The following is a 21,107-nucleotide window of genomic DNA, read 5'->3' as shown; positions in this document are numbered from 1 at the left end:
TTTTAATGTCAGCATAATTCAGAACTGGACGCAGGAGAAGATTGGCATGCCGATGCAACCTGGCTGTTTAATGATTTAGTGCAACCTTGCTCCTTGTTTTCTAATACTGGATCAGTTACATTGGAAGTTGATCTCTTGGGTCTGTATGCAGCACACCTCCGAGCCCTGCAGATGCTGTAAGCATTGTGCAGGGAGCCTTGTGATGCAGTACGGTGTGAGGGAAATCTTCTGGTACAGGAACATAAAGATCTATAAAGATTATTGAGGAATCTTTTAAATCTTCAAAGGATTATTCTACCGTTTGAAACACGAGACAGCAGAATATTTGATCTCGGATAATGAAAGTTGAAGGATGTGTGGTGAAATTCTGCAAGTCCAGACAAAATTGTGGATGTCTGTTTGTGATAAGGGACCAGTAGATGTGCGTGATAAAATGCTAGGCCAGACTGAACTGTCCTCCTGTGAGATGGCAAACAATAGCCTGGACTTGTCGAATATCTTGAACAATACAATGGAAATGGCAGAAAATACTGTTTCAGACTCTTGCTTAGCTGAGCAAAAGGGCAAAGCTTCTTCAAAGCCTACTGAATTTCACTGGGAGGGTAGACGAGCAGCTGAAGTAACTGCATTGCAACAGCTGGTCTCCACACAACGGTTAAAAGCATGGGACCTGGAACTGAACAACAATGAAGGTGGCACTTGTGATGGCGTAGATGAGGGGATGGTGGGCAGTTGTGGAAATGGAAATGCTTCAAATATAAGAGACACTGATGTGAAGGGAGAACAAATGGGCCAGGCACCACCCAGTCTGAACTGCAGAAGCTGTACTGGTGGTATTTTTGGCTCTGCATCAATCAATCAATGTGATCAGGTTGTATCTGAAGCCGGAGTAGAAATCGCTGATGTGGCACCCATAAGGAATGCGTTTCTTGATGACTGTAATAATAGTAATTGGTCCCATACCAGCTTCCCTTTTACTGGTTCAGCAGGCAAGGTGCCAGACATTTTCACCAGCTTGCTGGTAGTGAGGAAGGACACCAAAGGGGGTGGCAGGGAGACTTTGTGTAAACTGAGGCAAGCAGACTCAGACCTAGCTTTACTGAAGTTGAAGAAAACTGTCCAACGAAAACTTGGTGAGGTCGTAAACATCCAAGTTGGCGATCTGCAAACTGAGGACAGACTAGTGCCGTATGACAGTTTTGGACAGGTAAAACTTAGAATCTGTAGTAGTATAGCTTGTAATACTGCAGAAGAAATATAGTCAAAAAGAGACAAATCCATTTGCACTTTTAACCTTTTTTGTATTGGGGTTAGGGCGGCGCAGTGGTTAGCACCACAGCCTCACAGCTCCAGCGACCCGGGTTCAATTCTGGGTACTGCCTGTGTGGAGTTTGCAAGTTATCCCTATGTCTGCGTGGGTTTCCTCCGGGTGCTCCGGTTTCTTCCCACAGCCAAAAGGCTTGCAGGTTGATAGGTAAATTGGCCATTATAAATTGCCCCTAGTATACGTAGGGGAATATAGGGACAGGTGAGGATGTGGTAGGAATATGGGGTTAGTGTAGGATTAGTATAGATGGGTGGTTAATGGTCGGCACAGAGTCAGTGGGCCGAAGGGCCTGTTTCAGTGCTGTATCTCTAAAAATCTAAATCTAAAATGCAATCCATTTAGAGATTAGCACTGGTGGAAGCAAAAGCCATTTTTGCATGACTTGAATAAAATTCCCCCTCAAACCGTGGTTATCCTATATTGGCAGTGCGGTTTTGAGAATGTTTTGTATGAAGCAGTGCCTGTCTGTGAATCAGTTTTCTAATCCACTTGAAAGATGAGCTGCTTGCCTCATCAGACTTTTCTGAAAGGTAATGCTTGCTTTTTTGTTTTGTTCTTTAATAAAGCAAGACAAGCTGTACACGTGGGCAGCAGTCAGCCAACCAACCCAGTCACGTGACCACGTGGAAGGTCGCATCCCTGGGAGAATTCAGGCTGTGTGGCCACCAGCCAAGCCGTGGACAGAAGGAAAGCGGAAGTCTGTGGAATCAGGTGAGCAAACATGATGGAAGGGTGAGGGAGGAAAGCATTTTGAAGACTTGCTTTGCTGGGGTTGAACTGCGTTGGTTGTGGCAAGATGTTGGTTTGTATCACTATTCGCTTCTTACAGCATCTTCCCAGTCTGTTCTGGGGTGATCTGAGGCAGTCAAGTGCACATTTGTTCCTGCAGAGTTGTATCAAAGTCAGCTCAGCCTCTGCAACATTGCTAAACTAGTGCAGCCACTGACATCCTTTTTGCTAAAGTCCAGTGGGACTTTAGGGCGGCACAGTGGCGCAGTGGTTAGCACCACAGCCTCACAGCTCCAGCGACCCGGGTTCAATTCTGGGTACTGCCTGTGTGGAGTTTGCAAGTTCTCCCTGTGTCTGCGTGGGTTTCCCCTCAACCTGCAAGTCTTTGGCATGTGGTAGGTTAATTGGCCATTATAAGTTGCCCCTAGTATAGGTAGGTGGTAGGAAAATATAGGGACAGGTGGGGATGTGGTAGGAATATGGAATTAGTGTAGGATTAGTATAAACGGGTGGTTGATGGTCGGCACAGACTCGGTGGGCCGAAGGGCCTGTTTCAGTGCTGTATCTCTAAAACTAAAAACTAAAACTAAGTGGCGTGCTGGATGCAGTTAGATGCACAAAAGCAGTCACAGATGCAAGTAAAGTCATTTCAATACAGCACAAGCCTCGCCCTTACTAACCACAGGTTAGTCTGATATTCTGTGCTCAGAGTAATCTCAGCAGTAATTCTGAATTGGGTTCTAACAGCAGATTCCCCTCTGTATACAGGTGGTAGAGAATTAATGTTAAAAGTTACTTTGAGCAACCAAATTGCTCACAAAGGGAAAAGAAGTGAGCTTTTTAAAATGTAATTCCACTCTTTCCCTCGAGGAATGCAGTGCAGGTAGCCAACCAATTAAAACAGCAGCATTGATCATGATCCACCATAGCTGGTATCAGTGAAGTCTATCCGTGATTGGTGCAGGGGGAAAGGATTAAGGCTGGGGGTATCTTGGAGATAGAGAAGTCCCATTTCAGATTCATAACCAAATATATTGCATATCGAGAACATTAATTTTAAGTTTGAGATTTCTCAACTGTAACTTTTTAAATTTTTTTTTATCTTTTACACACTGCCGCATTTTAAATGTTGCATCGTAATTGTGTTACTTACAATCCAGGGAAGCTTCCCCCAGGCCCAGGTTAGAATCTCCTAGTAGCTGGCCTGACAGGAATTTCACAGCTGAATGTAGGGTATCCGCATGCTATTGGAAATCAACTGTGCACTGATCAACTTTTTTAAAAAAAAGCGGGGAAAATCTTCTATATTGAGTGAAGACGTTTTTAATGGTTCCTACAAAAGCAAAAATATCTAAATTGTTCAGATCACTACATGGGATTCATTTTTCTCTATAGAAAAGAAAATTAGTAATGGTGTGAAAATACAATATATGTTCACGTTACCAACCTAAGAATGTGATTATTTTAAAGGCAGATATTTTGGTTTGATTATTAATAAGAAACATAATGCAAGATAAACTGCACAATGGAAGGTTTATTGTGAATTCTGTTTTTATGTCTACTGAGGAATTGATTCACAACCAACTTTTGCATTTTCTGATTGGAAAATAAGGCGTTGCTTTGCTCCAGAAGAATATCTGTATGTTGGCTGATCTCGCTTAATTATTTTAGGGCAGAAAAATGTGAATTGTGGTAATAATGGGAACAAAATAACTGAAGCAGTGGAGGTGAGGGAGGTCACAAATTTACCTCTTGGATAATGTAATGTTAATATTTGATTTGCAAATCAAGTAGTTATTTAAAAGTGATCTTGGGAACATTGCAGCATAGTTTACATTATAATAAATGTATGAACCATATGTAGATATAGGGGTGGAAGTCTTAAAGTACTTTTTCCCCCAGAGTGTAGTTAGTTTGTTTTTATTGGTAAAAGCAAACTATGCTATAAAACTTTAATAAATTTAAGAAGGCCCCATCAGCAGAGATCTGGTATCTTATGACACTAAGTCAATCTCTGCCCACTCAACCCTGAAAATCCTTTTCTTCAGCTACTTATTTATAAATGTGGACATGATCTCTGCTGCGATTACTAACTCCAGTAATGCATTCTATGGGCCTCATAACTCTATGCAAAGGAAAAACCTTCTCCTGTCATGTCCTAAATCTTGCATTTAATCTTTATCTATATACACTGCTGAAGACCCCTCAACCACTAGAAAGTCTATTTCCACCTACCTGTACCATCCCTTTTATACTTTTAAACTCCTTTATCAAATTGCCTTGTCTCATCCTTGTAACGGAAGCACACTTTTTGTCCCAGTTAAGCTACTTTAGTCTATCTTGCTAGTTCTGACATTTTTATTTAAAAACTCTCTTCTGTTCTCTGAAATAATGTAGATTTTTAAAATTTACTTTATGCATTCATGTCTGTAGAGAAAATAGAAGGTAGGTATTAAAGGTAACTTCATAAGTTAATTTCATTGCACTGTTTTGTAGCCCCACCTCTTGATGGGAAAAGAACAATTTTTTGAGGGGAAGGAACTATTCTCGCTTGACATTTTTGTTGAATTTTAAGAGTAAAAGCTGCAGTTATTTCACAATGTTAGTCAAGTAGTTATCTTTTGAGTAAACAGTGACCCAATGAGAATAGTTTGAAGAGACAAATGGCACATAATCGAAGTGGGTTGCTGGGCCTGCCGTGTGGTGTCCAGATGTGCAACTTGCTGCACACGCAGTGGCCACCAACTGAGGAGACTGTGTGACAAGTAAACAAGGTTAGGAATATAAACGAATTTACCACAGGATCATAGAATTTTATGGCACAGAAACAGCCCATTCAGCCTGATGCACCTATCACAGCTCTAAAGAGCTATCTGCCATTTTAAAAAATTTATTCATGGGATGTGAGCATCGCTGGCCAGGCCGGCATTTGCCCTTGAGAAGGTGGTGGTGAGCTGCCACCTTGAATTGCTGCAATTTGTGAGGCGTAGGTATGCCCACAATTCTGTTGGGAATGGAGTTCCAGGATCTTGACACAGCGACAGTGAAGGAACGGTGATATAGTTCAAAGTCAGGATGGTGTGTGCCTTGGAGGGGCACTTGCAGGTGGTGGTGTTCCCATGCGTCTGTTGCCCTTGTCCTCCTAGGTGGTAGAGAGCGCGGGTTTGGAAGGTGCTGTTGAAGGACCTTTTGGTGAGTTGCTTCAGTGCATTATGCAGATGGTACACAGTGCTGCCACTGTGCATCGGTGGTGGAGGGGGTGAATGTTGAAGGTGGTGGATAGAGTGCCAGTCAAGCAGGCTGCTTTGTCCTGGATGGTGTCAAGCTTCTTGAGTGTTGTTGGAGCTACACCCATCCAGGCAAGTGGAGACTATTCCATCACACTCCTGACTTGTGCCTTGTAGATAGTGGACAGGCATTGGGGAGTCAGGAGGTGAGTTACTCACCGCAGACCTCCCAGCCTCTGACCTGCTCTTGTAGCCACGGTATTTATGTGGCGGGACCAGTTCACTTTCTGGTCAATGGTAACCCCCCAGGTTGTTGTTAGTGGGGGATTTCAAATATTAAAAGCTATTATAGATTCTGCTTCCACCACAGTTACTGAAACGCAGAAACCCTCTGCATTTCTGCTAATATTCCTTCAATTTTTTGGTGGTAAATTTGTCATATAATTGAAGGCTCACTGGTGGAAATCAGTTTTTTTTTCACTATTCAGCTCATGAAAATTTGTCGTCATAATTTTTAATCCATGAATTGGGTCTACTCTTAACCAATATTCCCTTCAAAATTTAGTTGTTGTGCATGGTCATTTCCTTTCAGTGCACAGTCTCTTTTTAAAGTTTTTTGTGCCGCCCCGCATATGCCATATTTGTCACGGACAGGACCTGCCTGGGACCAAACAGACTGCTACGCAGTCTCGCACTCGTGTAGCTTGGTAGGAATGTTGCTCTCAACCATGTCCACTCTGGTGAAAATGATCTCTGTTTCTCCTCATAACCAAACCTTTCATCCATGATTTTCAGTCTTAGTAAATTTCTTCTGTCACCTGTCTGTGACTTTGGCATCCTTTCTAAAATAGAGTACCTAAAATAGGACAACAAAGGGTGGGATTTTGTGAGGCCCCCTGAGGCGTTGGGAGCACAGTATTGTGATGGATGGTGGGGTGGAATTCCAAAGGTTCACAACTGAGTGGGGAAAAAAAATTCTTCTCTTTTCCTAAATGGCCAACCCCTTCTCCTGTGATTATGACTCCCTAGTTCAAGATCCTCCAGCCAGGGGAACCAGCTTCTCACCATCAAGCCTCTCAAATTTTGTATGTTTCAAAAAGATCACCTCATTCTTAATTCCACAGGATATTGTGTGTGGGTGTTTTTTAAAAAAAAAACACCATCTGTGGCATTACACACGGGATCAACACCATGTAGTCTTTGGGAGCAGTGTAGTTAGATGGGGAGGAATAATTGAAACAGGATGTATGGTCCCCAGATAAAGTCATGCATTCTTTCCTAATTTTGTATAATGTTTTTGTATAGATTATAATTAAATGGTAAAACTTGTGGTAATTTGGTTGGAACATAGGAGTTCCTCCGTAGTGAGGGGCTGAGTTGTAAAATTGAGGTGCTGCAGTGCCACCACCGGTGGGAGGGTGCAATGACATGACAGGTTGACGTAAGCAATTTCCATTATAAATGTCATCATAGACTACCCAGAATCAATATTAAGATTTACAATATTGTAATGCAGAAGAATGCAACATCAATGCCAAACATACAATCAGTGCGTTTATAAAAAAAAAAAATTTGTTTCCACCTCCTCTGGACCTCCTGCAGTGGCTGAACTAACTCCCCATTTCAGTGACTAAAAATTGGACATGCCTTTCCCTTTTTAAAACAAAAACTCTATTGGAATTCTTGGTGTCATTGAGCATTTTGAAATTTAAATCTCTAGTAAATTTTTTAATGATTGCTCCGATATCGCTTGTAGCGCTATCATGTCTCTGGTCTAGAATCTGACACTTACTTCAGTGTGTGTTTTTACTGTGTCTGCTAGTCTGAGCCAATTAGCTACAGAACTGGGCCCAGCCATTCAGCAGGGATATGCAGCCTGACCTGAATTAGATTTTCACAGCTAGCACAGAACTCTTGAGCTTTTGTACTTGTACTCTGGGCCTTTCAAGTTTTAAAAATTGTGCATGATTAGGGAGGAGTTTCTACTTTTTGGTTTGGTATTTAAATTAAATGCACAACAACATTTTTTTACTGAAGGGTATGCCTGATTACCTGTCATAATTATGCAAGCTGACTGATTTTATGGTGCTTTGACCCACCCTATAACTTGGTGATTTTATTTTATAATGTAGGTCTCTATAATCAAACATGTAAGTTCTAAAATGTATGAAGACTCCAGACTCAACCTACACCTGATGACCCGCTTGCAATTTGAATGCAACACCTGAAATGGGTGTTTGAGTTGGATATTTGTGTCTTGTTAGTTGCTGTCAAAGCTTTGGTTTGTTTAAAGTAACTTTGAAGCCTTGAATGTAAAGCTCACTTCTAGTGAATCGAATTAAAGTAGTGGATACATTCTGTGCCTTGTCCTGAGGAATTATTCGTCCTGCAATATCCTCCTTCAAGTTACCGGCTGTCCTTTCCCAGGCACTTTTCCCATTTAACTGTAGTAGATGTAAGATCTGATCATTTCTGCTGTCTTAAGTCATTGTATGGGGCCAGTTGTGAGTCAGCAATTTTTTCCTCCAAACTATTTACTGCTTGAGGTGCAATTTCTTCTGTAGTGGGCAGCCCAAACGAGACTGCACATCTCCCTTCTCCCTAAACATGCTTTGGATTCAATGTGGCTTGTCACTCAACCACCCTTCCCATTCTCATTTCAATCTTTGCAATGGTAGACACTTGAACAGTTCCAAACAATGATTTTAATAAATCCAGAGCTTGGAATTTGTGCATTCTCAGACTTTTTCCTGCCAATTGCTCTAGTTTTCTTTAGATTTATTGTTTTCACATTCCATTTCACTCCTTCCTGTTTTGCACTACATTTTGCTTAGCTCTTTGTCTTTCTAATGCCCTTTCAAGCTTGAATAAACAGTCCTTTGTGTATCATTCAGCACTTTTTAACCTCTTTGCAGTTTACAGCAACAGATGTTCCAGAAAACAACTGGTTGCTACTTAATAAAACATTTTATACTCTGGTAGTAGGATCACAGCCTTCAAACTGTTGGAATGCAGTGTACAAGCAAGGTTAACAGCCAGGAGTGCGTAGTGTTATGATCAAGTAAAGAGGGGTTGAAGGGCTTTCCTCTTTTCCCTCTCCTTGCTTGACCACAACAAGTTTTATTCTTCCTTACAGTGGATGTGCTGGCCAATTCAGTAGGTGTTTGATTACTTACTATGGTCATAAGAACCAATCGGACAAATGTTCTTGAATTAATAAAGAGGTAACTTTATTGTACCTAAACCGAACTAATGAAATAATAAACAACGTGCCAACTTTCAGACACACACACTAGAGGTTTACACACACATGAGGTTAGAGTGGGGTAAGGTAGATTGGGTGAGGTGAAGTATACAGTCAGTGGATTTTGGTGATTCGGCTGGTTTCTAGCTGAATTCAGTGTTCCTGAAGCTTTTAGTTTGAAGAGGTAGATGACGGGGTTCGGTGAGTCTCTTGGAGATAGCAATGTGGATGATTACCTCCAATGGGGTTTTGGATTGTATCTGGAGTATGCAGAGGTGGTCAGTCTAAAGCAGGATTTTTAAATATTTCAAGCTGGAATAGAGAGAGAGAAGGACCCCCAATAAGGGTCTGCTCATGTCGGAATCCAGTTGCTTCTCTGCTGCAGGGAAAAACACAGATGGGGAGGGGCTTGTCACATGACAGTCACTCAGTCATTCAAACATCGCAGTTAGCAGTATTTCTCTGCTTGCTGAGAGAACAGGTAGTTCCTTTAAAATTGCTGGGTCTTGGTTCTTGCTGGGGACTGAGCAGACATTTTCTCTCCTCACAGTCCTTTGCAATGTAGGATACAGTGTAGCAAACTAGATGATTATCTTGAGCTGAAAGGATGACTTTGCTGACAGCTTGTCTCTTTTTTAAAAATATCTTTTTAAAAACAAATTCAGATCTTCAGTCAGTGAATTTAAGAAAATTATCATTCAACAAAACATTGGCATAACATGAATGATACCAGGAAAGTAGACTTCCATGCCTCAGGCTATATCTGCGTGGGATTTTAACTTGGTTCTAGCAAATGATTATCCAAATCCTTCAAATCTGAGTGCTTGTGGGCACTCAATTATTTGCTTTACTATTCCTTGGCTCAACATGAAGGGTTACTGAGGTGTACATGATAGTGAATCTATCTTATCTCATTTGGCATGCAGATCAAAGTGAGATGTAGGTATTGTCAAATCACTTCATGCTGCTGAAGCTTAATCACTGACTTGTTTATTTCCTTCTAGTAAAAGATAAAATACTTGGTAGATGTTCACAGATCACCAGCCTTCTACATCTAGGTTTCATCAAGGCCATATCAGTCTTTAAGTAGACTCAGTACTAAACAAAGATTGTCAAGTTGGATTCTGGGGTTTGTTTCCTTGTACTAGCCCTATCAATGAAGAATGACGCTCATGGTTCATGCAGTGGGTCATTTCTCTGAGCTTGGGGTAGAGAGCAGAAACATTATCCAGGGTTTCTGTTCCCAGTCGCTATCCAGTGACCCCTGCTGAGAACTGTTGGTTGATGGGGGAAGAGTGGATCAGACTCGGCTATCGTGCCTTTAAAAAGTGAATGGCCTGGTGAGCCTTGCATGTGGATTATGAGCACCTTGATGAGATAAATGTGGCAGGGCATGCCAAGAGCCAGGTTTGGAGGAGGGGAAAGGAGGGGATGATGGTTGGGCAGTGGGCAAGGAAGAGGAAGACCCTACTAATGGAGAATATAAAGGGACAAACCCAGTCCTGCATCTGTCTATTGTTTTCTTTCCGTTCCCTCCCCTGCTAAAGATTTTGGCTGCTTTTCCGCTAGTTATTCCTGTTTCTAATCACCCCTAAGTATGAGCTGGCTCTCTGTGGCAGCGGGATGATGCCAATGAGCAGGAAGCGGTTTCTCTGGTGGCAAGCAGTGGTGCCATGGAACTGGGTGGATGCTGCTGCACTTGTAAATTTTAAAGGATGATCTTTTGCCTTTCTGGCTTCCTAGCAACAGTGCCTGGGAGATTCGTTTTGGAACCTGTTAAAACAATCTGGGATGGTTAATGCCTCGAGTTGATCATGATGGAACTGGTCAACATTTGTTGACTAAATATATGGACTTTTTGTATAGCAGAGGAATAAGTTATGAATTTGTTGTACATTATCTCAGCTGCATATGACTGTCATCTGACTTGGGGGAAGAGGTTATACATTTCTTGGTCGTTGTCCAAGTTGAAGATAACATAACGATGAGTCTTGGGTTTTCTCATTGTATTGCTGACAGCCCATTTAAAAGGTATGAGTTGGTGTCAGCATTGACATTGGGAAAATTTGGGCCCAAATGCTTTAATATTTATAGTAGGCAGTGAGCTGAAGGCCAGAGATATTTTCTGAAATCACTCCAGCTGTGATCTGTTCATGGCGTAGGAGTTTGTTGCTTTGACTGCAGCTTTGTAGCTCCTTGCTAGGTGTCTATTCTGTAGCTAATTTGGCCAATCCAAAGTGCCATGCAGCAAGTTCCCAACTTAAATCTCCACTAAGAAGTGTAGCAGCTTGCAGGCAGAGTGCCAGCATCAGTGTTTGAAAGAACTGAACAGTTCAGAGTAAACTGCCAGTTAGCTGCTATGGTTACATCATTTTATGGACTAACAAGAGAAAATGTCAAGCCAGATACTTCAGGAGGGAGCTTAAAAATCTGAGAGACTGTTCCATTCTGGAATTTTGAAAGGGTGAGTGGCCAAGCTGATTTACTGGATGGTGGGAAGGGGCAGAAAAATTGGGAGTTAGCAAAGGAAAGTGAAATTTATATTTTGTTTAAATTTTGCTTTGATTATTTGCAAGTTGTATTTCCCTGCTTTCTGAAGTTTGTCTAGATATAATTTAAATGATGGGAAAATTCTAAAGAGGTATGCTAATGGCATTTAAATGCAGTCATGGTCTACTTTTTTGTTAACAATTTCAGGGTACCATTAACTTGTTGATCTAGGGTAAACTTAAGAAATACCAAAAAATATTCAACTGCAGGTATAGTACTGCTGCAATGTTAAGGAACATGTACTTCTATAAGAAAAAATGTATACAGAAAATACAAACTTTAAGCTCTCTTCCTCCAAACAACCTTGTTCTTGTTTAATCAACAATAGCTGAGTAAAGGGGAAATCTCTGAACTGATTTTTGCTCATTTCTACTGCTAATATTTTGAAGTGATGTCTGTAAAGGGTCCATCAAAGCTTAGTGCTTTTGTGGTAGCTCAGCTTAATCAACTGGAAACTTGTCTACTGTGTGTTATTCTTTTGGCATTTCCACTCATTTTGAAGGAGTGCTAGAGCATGAATCTTGATGAACTTGCTGAAAATAAATGAGTGTGCCCACTACTCTCCCTCTCCCTTTTGTAACACTTGCCATTGCGTTAAGAGCACATTTTATTATTTGAACTGGGAAAGAAAGGAAGACCGAACAAACCTATTGAATAACTGTAAATGCTTTTCACAGTTGTGGTGACTCAGGACAACTGCTGTCTTGTTGCAGAGAATCGAGATGCCGTTCTAAGTTTGAAGAGGATACAGAAAGAGGAACTACGCACATTGCAAGTAAGCTACAACTCTGATTATCTATATTAAATTAATGTATGGAAGGGGATGGTACAGTATGAATAGGTTAGAAAACTGTGAAAAATCAGAATCATTGCGAATATTCATCTACCTAACAGACACGAGCACCTTGGGACCAAAGTAATGAAAACGTTGACAAAACGTTGCACCCTCTTAAGCATGTCTAAAAAGTTTTAATAGTGTGTTAGTCTGATACAGGTCATAATTTCTCATTATCCTTTTAAGCAAATAGACTTTTTGGCGCTTCAAAATTATCGAACGATCGACTGAGCAGCAGCGTTGCAAAATTGCGTTGTCTTTGCCAAAACTTTGTAAAAATAATTAAGCAATGATGTGACTCAAATGTAAGATTTAATTTCTCTGTCCTCGTCCCTTTCCTCCTCCAGGGGAAATAAAAGCTCAGCAATAACAGATTGGGGGAGGGGAGCAGCGTGGGTCTCAAATTAAACTTTGTGTATCAGCGAGTCACATGGGCAACATAATTCATTTTAGCTTTGAAATGTAATAATTAACCAGCTATAAGGAAAGTCAAACCTGTAATTACTGTTGTATTACCAACAGACAGAGTGGAACAGTGCTGTAAATCTGATGTTGCTTAATGGAAATATTGTGCATTGCAGTAAAGGCAGCAATAAGGCCTTGCATTTTTTGTAGCACCCCTCATATAGGGGGAATGTTTGAGAAATAATATAAGGGCTGAAAGGAAAGAAAGACTTGCATTTATATATCAACTTTCCTGACCTCTGGATGTCCCAAGTGCTTTAAAACCATTGAAGTATTTTTCAAGTGTCGTCACTGTTGTAATGTAGGAAGGTATCACATGGAAGACAGGAAATCTAGAGTATAGGGGGAACTGAATGTGCATCACTGAAGAGAAGCTTTCAAGCAAGCCAAAATAGTTTGTAGACGCTCTTCCAAAGAGTGATAAAAGTTCAACCTCCAAAGGTGTAGTGAAAGAAATGGTGAGGAGTCAGGGAGGTGTGGCCACTAAGTGGTAATCCAGTATGAATGAAGCAGTGGAGAACGATCTTAAAAATGTGGCCAATGAAAATTACTCAGTGTGATGAAACTGTGGAGTGATTTGAAAATGAGGACCTTGACGTCCATGTTCTGAGGGAAAGGGTAGTGAACCACTTGGCTGAGCCTGAGCATGCAGCCAAAGGAGGTTGATGGGGCTGGAGCCAGAGGCATACTATGTTACTTTCATTACAGCAGAGGAGATTAAGGGGCTATTTGAGAGAAGTGTTTTAAATAAGGACATTAATGGACAGGATCAATAGAAAGATTGTTTCCTGGTGGTTTAGGGGTCCAGAACAGGGGAACATAAGACTAAATCTAAAAATAAAATAATTAAAACAAAGAACAAGCAAGACTTGTGTTTTCATTTAAAATAAAAACAAGAAATGCTGGAACCACTCAGCAGGTCTGGCAGCATCTGTGGAAAGAGAAGCCGAGTTAACGTTTCGGGTCAGTGACCTGAAGGAAGGTCCGAAGAAGGGTCACTGACCCGAAACGTTAACTCTGCTTCTCTTTCCACAGATGCTGCCAGACCTGCTGAGTGGTTCCAGCATTTCTTGTTTTTATTTCAGATTTCCAGCATCTGCAGTATTTTGCTTTTATTTTTGTGTTTTCATTTGTTGTTGCTGTATTTGGTACAGAGTACTTTTTTGTGAAACCAGTAAAACATTTATCAAAGAAAAATTCCTGGTTAGTCAAGTTGTCCCATTCAAGAATCCCCATGTTGCTTTTGCTTTTTTTTAACCAATTGTTATGACCAGGTGAGCAATGTGTCCAGGAGGTCTCTTGCTGTCTTCACCTGGTCTTATTGTAACAGGGGTTAATTTTAAACACACTGTTCTGAGCTCCCCTTTTTGTGACTCTGTTCAGTTTCCGATTATCAGGCAAATAACTGAGCACAAACGGGCTTTCTTTGGTTTAAAGCAGAAAGATGAAATTTATTAAATCTTAAGCTTAATTCTAATACAGTACACGCCTGCGGATTTATGACATGCTCATGCTAGCATGCACATGCGATATAAACATGCAAGATAGGGACAAAGAGCAGGAGAGATGAGTAGAACAGTTTGAGGAATAACTTATTACTGTTTCTCGAGCTCTCGGTAGTTCTTAATTGAAGTTATATTCTTGCATTTCATTGGGGCCCAGTAATCTTCTTAAAACTTTATTCACATGGCAAACCTTTCTCTCTTTTGAGTTTCATGTGTCTTCAATGGTTTCAGTTCCCTGAGAGATGGGCAGGCAGAGGAGATGTTCTTAGTTCCAGGAGAGCACATGGCATTCTGCCTGGCAGTTCCTTTGGGAGTTCAAGTTCAAAAAGCTCCCAGGGTGCTCAGCAAGTTAGTCACGTGACTAGTTCCTTATATGGAACAGTCTCTTCATACGCCTTGTTGGAGGCTCAAATTTCTCTGCCCCAGCCAGCTAGCCATGTGATTAAAACTTCTGTGTATTGGAGAGCCACTGCAAAGTCTCCATTGTTTCAACATTGTCTGTCTGTTACCATGGAAATATCTTTCCAGACAGAGAATGCAATTTTTAAAGTTTTAATATGTGTGTGGCGAAATAATGTGTGCCTCAGTTTTGGCAGGTGGAGGGGGTTTGCCTGACACAATTATTTTAAATCTGTGCCCTCTCATTCTCCATCCTTTCACAAATGGGAACAGTTTCTCCCTATCTACTGTCTGGATCCCTCATAATTTTGAATACTTCGATCAAATCTCCTCTCCGCCGCCTTCTCCAAGGAAAACCGTTCCAACTTCTCCAATCTTCAACTTAACTTCCTTACACTCCTATGTGCTAATGGGGAAAAAAAGCCTCAAATTTTGAAGCCTTTCTCAACACTAACCTCATTTCTGGTATCAATCCAGTGAATCTGGGTTCTATCCTATCTGAGGGAGGCCTGTTCAGCCTCCGGCGTCTTCAAGCTCACACAAAGACACAAGAAAAACTCATCAGTGAACTTCTTTTCGCCAATGACTCTGCTCTCCTGGCCCACAGTCAGTCAGACCTGCAACGTATAACACATTTTTCGGGGGCGGCACAACTCTTCGGATTAAAAATCATTTTAAAGAAAACTGAAGTCCTGCATCCCAAGAAGCATAAGGACCACTAAGCATTGTCATCGAGGGAACCGAGCTGAATGCCGTCAAGCAATTTACTTATTTGGAGAGCGTCATCTTGTTTGCCACCATAGATAAGGAAGTGGACAACAGGCTCTCAAAAGCAAACGGTACATTCGGCAGACTCTACAAATGAGTGTGGAGAAACCACAGCCTCAGCACAGACCAAACTCAAAGTGTACAAAGTCATGGTCCTCACCACCCTTCTGTATGGTGCCAAGTCATGGGTTCTGTGCAGCCATCATGTACGCCTTCTAGAGCATTTCCATCAGTGCTGCCACCTCAGCATCCACAAGATCCACTGACCGGACCGCATCTCAAACATTGAAGTCCTGAAAACAGCCAACATCACCAGCATTGAGGCCATCATCCTGCAAAGCCAACTGCAGTGTGCGGGTCACTTTGCCCAAATGGATGACAGTCGCTTGCCCAAGATCGTGTTGTATGGAGAGCTGACCACTGGTAAAAGGGAACAGAGGAGCCCCATGCAAACGTTTCAAGGACTCCCTGAAGAAGTCCCTCTCTCTGTGCCACATCGACCATCACCAGTGGGAAGCGCAGGTCATAGCTCGTGATGCCTGCAGATGCTACATCAGGAGGGCTACAGACACCTTTTGAGACTGAGTGATTAAACAGCACGAAAGAGAAAAGGAGGAAAAGGATAGCTCCAATTGCCCCCAGGAGCGACTACACCTTCACTTGTACCCGCTGTGGGAGAATCTGCCGGTCACGGCACCAGCGGGCCTGCAGCCGATGACTACAACCTTCCCAAAATCTTTGTCTGCTAAGAAATGCCAAGAGATCTCTCTCCTATCTCTCTCGCTATCTCCTCCTCTCCCTCTAGGCTAAATGTGCTTGTGATAATGTATATGCAAGCACTACAACGTCAGGCAAAGGCCAATGCATAATTAAATGCACAAATCATGAAATTGCTGTATGAGATGTGCCACTGCTGTTAACTCTGTAAAAATGGTGTCTCATTGTCTGGGTCCCCATTTGGAATGCATTGTGTGACATGAAGTTCCTGTAATTGTGCTGTAGATACAAAGTGAAATCATCATGAAAATTGAGTTTGTCTATTTCAGTATACTAGTCTATCTATCTGTTTTATTGAGAAGGGTATTAGAGCTATACAGAGGATATTAAAGATGGGAAGGGTGCATCTCTCCTTGGCCCACTTCTGTCTGTTTCCCACTCGAGTTAAAATTGGAGCTTCTGTTTCTGGTAGGAATATTTGGCTAGCAATAGGGAGCAGGGACTTCGATTTTTATTCCCCCCCCCCATTTATAATTCGGGGACACTGAGGGGTGTTGTAGCACTCCAACTAATATACTGGATGACCGCCACTTACTTCATCTACATTGGCGCTGTTGATTTCTGTAAGTTAGTTCTATATTGGGCACTTCACTTATCGAATATGGTGCTGGGGAGGAGCCCAGTTCTTATCTCTGCATGAAGCCCTTTACTCGTGCTGATATCCAACTACTGTTGACTAATTTTAATTTGTATTAATAGATCATGGATCCTTGAGGTTTAACTTGCTACTGGTCAAGGTGGCGCAGTGGTTAGCACCGCAGCCTCACAGCTCCAGCGACCCGGGTTCAATTCTGGGTACTGCCTGTGTGGAGTTTGCAAGTTCTCCCTGTGTCTGCGTGGGTTTCCTCCGGGTGCTCCGGTTTCCTCCCACATGCCAAAGACTTGCAGGTTGATAGGTTAATTGGCCATTATATATTTTTTTTTAAATTGCCCCTAGTATAGGTAGGTGGTAGGGAAAATATAGGGACAGGTGGGGATGTGGTAGGAATATGGGATTAGTGTAGGATTAATATGGATGGGTGGTTGATGGTCGGCACAGACTCGGTGAGCCGAAGGGCCTGTTTCAGTGCTGTATCTCTAAACTAAACTAAACAAACTAAAGGTATGCAAAAAGTTAGAAATGTTGGTGATTTAAATGAGAATTTTTTTTTTCTGATCTTTGCCCCCAAACTGTTGTCATTAGCATTATCATTAGGAAGTAGTAGCAGGATATTTAGAAAATCATAATGCAATCAAGCAGAGTCAACATGGTTTTGTGAAAAGTAAATTGTGTTTTACAAGTTTTAGAGTTCTTTTGAGGATGTAACAAGCAGGGTGGATAAAGGGGAACTAGTAGATGTAGTGTATTTGGATTTCCAAAAGGCATTCAGCAAGGTGCAACATAAAGGTTACTGCACAAGATAAGAGCTCATGGTGTTGGGGTAAAATTAGCATGGATAGAGGATTGGCAAATGAACAGGAAGCAGAGTCGGGATAAATGGTCATTTTCAGATTGGCAAGCTGTAACTAGTGGGGTGCCACTGGGATCAGTGCTGGGGCCTCAACTATTTAAAATCTATATTAATAACTTGGATGAAGGGACTGAGTGTATTGTAGCCAAATTTGTTGACAATACAAAGATAGGTAGGAAAGTAAGTTGTAAAGAGGACACAATCTGCAAAGGGATATAGATTGTGAGTGGGCTAAAATTTGGCAGTTGAAGTATAATGTGGGACAATGTGAGGTTGTCCACTTTGGCAAGAAGAATAGAAAAGCAGAATATTATTTAAATGGAGAGAGACTACAGAATGCTGCTATGCAGAGGGCCAGATGGTCTGCAGCAGTTCAAGTTGGCAGCTCACCATCTACTTGAGGGCAATTAGGGATGGGCAACAAATGCTGGCCTTGCCAGCGACGCTCATATCCCATGAAACTTGCAATGAAAAAAATCTGGGTGTCCTTGTACATGAATTGCAAAAAAATTAGCACACAGGTACAGCAAGTAGTTAGGAAAACAAATGGATGTTGGCATTTATATTGAGGGGATGGAGTATAAAAGTAGGGAAGTCTTGCTACAATTGTACAGGGCATTGGTGAGATTGCACCTAGAGTACTGTGTATAGTTTTGGTCTCCTTAGTGAAGGGGGGATATATTGCATTGGAGGCAGTTCAGAGAAGGTTCACGAGGCTGATTCCTGGGATATGAGGACAGATTGAGCAGGTTAGGCCTGTACTCATTGGTGTTTAGAAGAATGAGAGGTGATCTTATTGAAACATGTAAGATCCCTAGGGGGCTTGACCTGGTAGATGCTGAGATGATTCCTCTTGTGGGGGAATCTAGAACTAGGAGGCACAGTTTCAAAATAAGGAGTCTCCTGTTTAAGACTGAAATGAGAAGGAATTTCTTCTGGGAGTAGTTAACGTTTGGAATTCTCTGCCACAGATCAGTAGAGGCTGGGTTATTGAACATATTCAAGGCTGGGCTCGCAGATTTTTGTTGGAGTCAAGAGCTATGGGGGAGGAGGTGGGGCGGGGGGCAGGCAGGAAAGTGGAATTAAGGCCAGAATTGAATGGCAGAGCAGGCTCAAGGGACCAAATGGCCTACTCCAGTTCCTGTTTCTTATGTTCTTTTACTTAATTTAACTTAAAATGAGTTATTGACTTCCCCGCAAAAATGGAAAAGCACTCTTTTGCAAATGAATCTATCTCCACTATTTAAAAAATATCACAGCAGTGTTGGATTGCTGGTCTTCATACTTAGTAAATCATTTCACATTTAGTTTTGTAGTTTTTGCATTTTTGTCTCAATATCATCTTCCTTCCCCTCTTTTCTCCTCCCTCCCTAATCTCTCGAGCACGGCTTTAAAAATTGGGCAGAATAAACTGTAGGTGGCAGTGAAGTGATGTAGAAAATTCTGGTCATTATGAAGCTGCTGAGATGTCATATGGGGCAGTAATGCAGTGGCATTGAAAGTTTCAAAATTGACAAAATATTCAGCATAAAAAGTTTGATTTAGAAAACAGCTGACGTAGACAGTGAAATGGGTTTTAATCAGATTCCTGAGTTTTGCTGTTTAGAGTAAATTTAATGTATAATGGAAGGTTAAATGAATAAATAAATTAGCTATCATTTTAATATAACTTAAATGAAACTTAGCAATTGCTCTGCCCTCTCTCACATTCATGTGCACACGTGCATCCTTCCTGCACCTTATAAAAACAGCCTTTAATCCCTATACTTTGCAAGAAGACCAGGAGAGCCTAATACCAGAATTTGCAACATGCACTGCTGTTACTAATTTCTAATTTTCTTAGGAAAGGTTCAGCACTTGTAGAGAAGGAATGATCTTGTCCGTTTTCCTTTCCCCTCTTTCCTCTGTTAGTTGGCCAAGATTGGGGTAACTTTAACAATGTGAAGAGCAACAAATTTGAATGTCAGTTTTTAGACCTTTTGGGTAGTTGTCGAGATTTGTGCTGCTGAAGCTTGTAATTTGTTCTGCCTCCAGTCCAATTTACCTTCAATTATTTACAACAGTTAATTTTCATTTAAACAGTTTCACAAATATAAGTTTATTTTTAATGTTGCTTTTGTGAATATGGGGATTGGAACTTGAGAGCCATTTGTACTGCCATGAACTCCCTCAATGTCTATTCACCCTCTTCAAGAAAATATAAGCCAAGCAACAGCCTGACAGCCGTACAGAATTCATACCTTTCAACCAATGTCACAGACTGTTCCAGTACCATCCCTGGGTATGCCCTATCCCACTGGCAAGACAGATCCAGCAGAGGTGGCAGCACAGTGTTATATACTCAGGAGGGAGCAGTCCTAGGAGTCCTCAACATCTAGGCCATTATAAAGTCTCATGGTATCAGGTCAAACATGCACAAGGAAACATACTGCTGATTTTACCATCCACTATCTTCCCTCGGCTGATGAGTTAGTAGTACTTGTCAATGCTTCTTCCAAGTGGTGGTCAACATGGAGGGTAGCAAAGACAGAATGTACTCTTGGTGAGGGACCTTTAATGTCCATCACCAAGAATGGGTCAGTGGCGTCACTGCTGGCCAAGTCCTGTAGGACATAGCTGCCAGGCTGCACCTGCGGCAAATGGTAAGAGAACCAACATGAGGGGAGAAAGCTACTTTACCTCATCCTCCCCAATCTACCTGTTGCAGATGCATCTATCCCTGCCATATTGGCAGGAGTGACTACCACACTGTCCTTGTGGAGAAAAAGTCTTATCTTCACACTGTGGACATACTCCATTGTGTTGTGTGGAACTACCACTGTGCTAAATGGGATAATTTCAGAACAGATCTAGCAGCTCAAAAACTGGGCATTCATGAGGTCCTGTGGGCCATCAACAGCAGAATTGTGTTCCATCACAATATGCGATTCCATTGCTCAGCATATCCCTCACTTTAGTATTATCATTTAAGCCAGGCAGTAGTGGGTGTTATCGAGCTGCTCTTGATGATGGACATTGATGCACTCAGAGTATATTCTGTGCCATTGCTGCCCTCAGTCCTTCTTCCAAGTGGTATTGAACATGGAGGAGTCACTGATTCATCTGCTGAGGGAAGGTAGTAGGTGGCGATCAGCAGGAGGTTTCCTTGCACTTGCTTGACCAGAGGCCATGAGACTTCATGGGATCTGGAGTCAATGTTGAGGACTCCCAGAGCCACTCCCAACTGTGTGCCACCATGGTGTTTGGCTCTGGTGGATCTATCTTGCCTGCAAGTCAAGGTATACCCAGAGACATTGATGGAGGAGTCTGGGTTGTTGGCTGAAAGGCATGATTCTGTGAGTATAACTATACCAGGCTGTTGCTTGATTAGTCAATGGGACAGCTCTCCCAATTTTGGGACAAGCTCCCAGATGTTAGTGAGGAGGACTTTTCAGGGTCAACTGGGCTGGATTTATTCTTACTATACTTATTCATAGCGGTTCGTACAACTGAGTCGCATGCTAGACCATTTCAGATGGCAGTTAAGAGTCAACCACATTGTTGTGGGTCTGGTTGGAATCATACCTTGCACAGAAGAAGGTGTTGGTTGGAGGGCAACCATCTCAGCCTCAGGGCATTGCTGCAGGAGCTCTTCAGGGCAGTATCTGAGGCCCAAACATCTTCAGCTGCTTTGTCAATGACCTTCCCTCAAGGTCAGAAGTGGGGATGCTGCTAATGATTACATAGTGCTTAGTACCATTTGCAACACCTTTAGATACTAAAGCAGTCTGTCCTCATGCAGCAAGATGAGGGCAACATTCAGGCTTGGGTTGAAAGTGGCAAGTAACATT

The 21,107-nt window shown here is 41.9% G+C and overlaps 1 protein-coding gene across 1 annotated transcript in view; it reads left to right on the top strand.

Moving 5' to 3' along the window:
- The window catches only part of LOC137376727 (formin-2-like), a 411,942-nt gene that overhangs the window by 61,023 nt on the left and 329,812 nt on the right, over positions 1-21,107 (top strand). Inside the window, exons 5-8 of the mRNA XM_068045702.1 lie at positions 13-176; positions 352-1,207; positions 1,894-2,038; positions 11,755-11,852. Of these exons, the coding sequence (XP_067901803.1) occupies positions 13-176; positions 352-1,207; positions 1,894-2,038; positions 11,755-11,852 (1,263 nt within the window). The remainder of the gene's footprint in view (positions 1-12; positions 177-351; positions 1,208-1,893; positions 2,039-11,754; positions 11,853-21,107) is intronic.

Source organism: Heterodontus francisci, chromosome 13, assembly GCF_036365525.1.
Source record: "Heterodontus francisci isolate sHetFra1 chromosome 13, sHetFra1.hap1, whole genome shotgun sequence".
In the NCBI taxonomy this organism is placed as follows: Eukaryota; Metazoa; Chordata; class Chondrichthyes; order Heterodontiformes; family Heterodontidae; genus Heterodontus; species Heterodontus francisci.
The sequence above is the reverse complement of the archived record's forward strand: the minus strand, read 5'-3'. Positions and strand labels throughout refer to the sequence as shown.